The sequence below is a fragment of the Solanum tuberosum genome, unplaced genomic scaffold (genome assembly GCF_000226075.1).
Source record: "Solanum tuberosum cultivar DM 1-3 516 R44 unplaced genomic scaffold, SolTub_3.0 scf00478, whole genome shotgun sequence".
Taxonomy (NCBI): Eukaryota; Viridiplantae; Streptophyta; class Magnoliopsida; order Solanales; family Solanaceae; genus Solanum; species Solanum tuberosum.
The window spans coordinates 234,123-237,897 of NW_006239405.1; the positions used below are offsets into that span (position 1 = coordinate 234,123).

At 42.9% G+C, this 3,775-nt stretch overlaps 1 protein-coding gene across 1 annotated transcript in view; it reads left to right on the top strand.

The window, feature by feature from the left end:
• The window catches only part of LOC102585573 (uncharacterized mitochondrial protein AtMg01110-like), a 2,681-nt gene extending 902 nt beyond the window's left edge, over nt 1–1,779 (top strand). Inside the window, exon 1 of the mRNA XM_006364190.2 lies at nt 1–1,779. This exon is cut by the window's left edge and continues 902 nt beyond it. Coding sequence (XP_006364252.1) covers nt 81–1,397 — 1,317 coding nt within the window. The 5' untranslated portion in view covers nt 1–80 and the 3' untranslated portion in view covers nt 1,398–1,779.
• The last annotated feature ends 1,996 nt before the right edge of the window (nt 1,780–3,775 follow it).

Below are 3,775 nucleotides of genomic sequence, written 5' to 3' on the forward strand. Positions count from 1 at the left end.
TTACGACTCCTCACTCAGATATTGATAGTGTCCGTGAAGTTCTTGGAGAAATGAAAACTTCTTGAAAGAAGCTTCGACCAATGTATCTTCCACATCTCCAATCCATACCTCTTGAAAAGGGTATGAATTGGAAACCTACCTGGAAAAGTACTCCATTACTCGACAACTTTGTCCGCCGGTTTCAATATTCGGTGGATGATGTTGTAGACGGAGCAGCGGCTAAATATGTTAAAGAACACAATATCTTTGTGAACTTAAAGCATGAGATAGCAGCGTTCATCTTTAATGTGAATAAAATTCATTCCATTCAAGATGGGTTCTTTTCCCCTGGTATTCTTTGGTCTCAAAGGGTTTTATACCCATTTTATTCTAATAATACCAGGTTTGCTAATGAATCCCTTGATTTATTTGAAAAACAAGTAGGACCCCCTTTCTCTAGCTTATTAGGGGCCTACCAAGGAGTTCCATTAGTGACTGGTAGATTGGCTCAGGCCATTGAAGGTGGTGGGAAGCGGAGGATCTTTGCTATATGTAATTATATAAAACAAAGACTTCTGCATCCCGTCCATATTTGGGCTATGACTGTACTATCAAGTCTTAAGACTGATGGTACATTCAACCAAGAACGTCCGTTGCAGTATCTAAGACTTAAAAGACCGAAGTCTTGTTACTCTTTTGATTTAAAATCAGCAACAGACCGTTGGCCATTGAGTGTTATATACACCTTAATCGAAATGATTTGGGGTAGTACTTTAGCATCTTCAATAGTCAACAGTTCTTTGGGTCTTAACACCTTTCTCGTATCACCTCCTATGGTGAAGAAGATTAGTGAAGTAGCCTTTCTTACTGGACAACCGTTAGGTTACTACGGTTCATGGTCACTGTTCTCGCTGTCCCATCACTATATAGTGTGGTTGGCGACTTTGAAGGCTTATCCGCTACGAAGCACCCCGTTTGTTGATTATGCCCTTCTTGGTGATGATATCCTAATCACCGACAAGAAGGTGGCCAATCAGTACAGTAGGTTATTGGATAGACTCAGTGTTACCATTTCATTTGCTAAATCAATAGTATCTGAAAATGGAACAATTGAGTTTGCTAAGAGGTTTTGGATACGAGATATGCAAAAAGATATCTCTCCCATCTCTCTCAAAGCTTTAACCTCCTGTAGAACGACTGTAGGCCTGTGCCAATTGTCCTGCCGATACTCGATAGAAATATCGACTTTACAAAGGCTAGCGGGTGCAGGTTATAAGGTCCGTTCTCGCCTGATGTCTACTCAGTCACCACGATGGGAAAGACTAAAGGCGGCTGCTTGTAAACCAAACAGGTTACATCTATTACCTCTTGAATTTTGGATTGGAAGGCGGCGCCCTCGCCCCTCAATCCTTATTTGAAGGCGAAAATAATAGATTATCTGCGTGAGGCTGTAAAGCCTAAGCAGATACAAATCTTTCCAAAAGATTTGGTATTTGATGGAGAACGGGAAATCCTTGAGCGGGCTGTTATCCTTAATTGGATGAAACAGTGGTTGACTTGGCTTTCTTGGTATCATACTGTAGCATTATCACCAGATGTGACCATTGATCAACTATTTGATGTTCCTATGTGTGCCACTTCTTGGAAACGATCAAACGAAGATTATGAATTAATCAAGTTTGGGTACGTTTGGAAGTGTTACGATATGGGAGCAGGTTGGAACCTTTCAACTACACCTAGGTGGTTGTTTGGTCCTCCAACTCTCAGTTTTATATTGGTTGATCAATAGGTATTTGGTGGTCTTCATGGCAAGGATCTCCTTATTAGTCCTAAGGATTTACCATCCTTACGGAAAATGGATATAAATATTAGAATTTAGGTGCATCTGAGCACATAAACCCTTTTGGTAAAATTCCGCAAGGAACGGTGACCAAGAGGGTGATTGTGGTTGCAGTCTGGTTAACTGCTTCCACAAACACCCAGCCTGCTGATAGGTAATATGTAATAGAAGAATCAGGATGTGCGAGATATGGATATGAAACTGGATATGCTTGAACCGGACCGCATCTCGATTTGCACATGGATAATCTGCTGTATTACCCTAAAGAGTCATACTCATATCCAGGGCATTTTGTCCTTGAAAGAGCGTCATCAGTCTAGCTCGTCATGACTCGATCATGACCTTAGGCGGAATTGGTCTTGGCCGGAAGAACAAAAGATACTGGCAAGCACAGAGCAGCCGTCAAAAGGGGTTTCGTAGAGTGGTCCTAACCCCAGGGTAATCCTTGGAGCTTTCTCCATGCCCGACAAAGAGAACTTGGTGTGAATCGGGGTAGCTAGCTACCAGCTCGTCTAACTAATGTACTGGTGTAATTCCATGCAAATATGGCTACCCGGCGAACATGAGGTCCCACTCACTATTCATGGCCAGACAAAAAGGGACCACTAGCCTAGAGAATCAAATAGGCAATAGGCCCTGAGTTCACCCGCTTGCCCGAAGATGAAGGGGAAGAAAGGGATGCCAGGGACAGAGTAACCGGAGGGGGCATGAAATGAACCCGGAAGGGAAGCCACAGGAGCAGGAGTGGAGAGAAAGCGAAAGAGAAAATGTGTTTTCCCATTCGATTGATCGATTAAGAGTCCCGAACCGAAGCCCAAGCCCATACTCTGACTAAGAAAAGTGGAAGTTCCTACCCTGGGAGCATTGACATATGATCTTTCCGGATTAGGGAGCAGAGTATGAACCAGAAACCAATATGAAAGAAAGTCATCAAGCAAGATAGCAAGTGTCAAGTGTAGGTCTCCCATTCTATTACTGGGAGTTAGAACATGAAATGAAGAAGTAATAAAGAACATTACCGCCCCAAATCTCATTGATTAGGTCTTCTGGATCACCTGATAATCGTCTAATCAAACAAATGTCATGACCTAGTGGGCTTTAGGACTAAAGCAGAGAAAGAGATGTCCTTGTCAGAGGACCAAGCCACTCGAACAAAGTGAGATTAGTGGAATAAAACTTCTTGACCGACGAGCTTCAATATGAGCTTCGAGAAAAGCATGCAAAGCACACTAACCTAACTCAATGAAGGCGACTGCCAGCACTGACTCAGACACACATGTGGGCGGTTGAGTAGTGGGTTGATTTGATCAGAAAAGTAGTATACCTCCGACTGAATCAATATCGCGTTCTCCTTTGCTGCTATGAAGGAAAGCGGTATGGATAGGAAAGCACAAGTTCCGACTAAGCGGCTTATAAAGTCTTCTCTTGTACCTGGACCGTCGGCTTATATCTTTGGCTTAGTTGGAAAACCCTCCTATCGCTAAAGAGCGAGGTTTTCACCAGCACTTGAGCTAGTAGCCAATTGCATTGACATATGATCTTTCCGGATTAGGGAGCAGAGTATGAACCAGAAACCAATATGAAAGAAAGTCATCAAGCAAGATAGCAAGTGTCAAGTGTAGGTCTCCCATTCTATTACTGGGAGTTAGAACATGAAATGAAGAAGTAATAAAGAACATTACCGCCCCAAATCTCATTGATTAGGTCTTCTGGATCACCTGATAATCGTCTAATCAAACAAATGTCATGACCTAGTGGGCTTTAGGACTAAAGCAGAGAAAGAGATGTCCTTGTCAGAGGACCAAGCCACTCGAACAAAGTGAGATTAGTGGAATAAAAACTTCTTGACCGACGAGCTTCAATATGAGCTTCGAGAAAAGCATGCAAAGCACACTAACCTAACTCAATGAAAGGCGACTGCCAGCACTGACTCAGACACACATGTGGGCGGTTGAG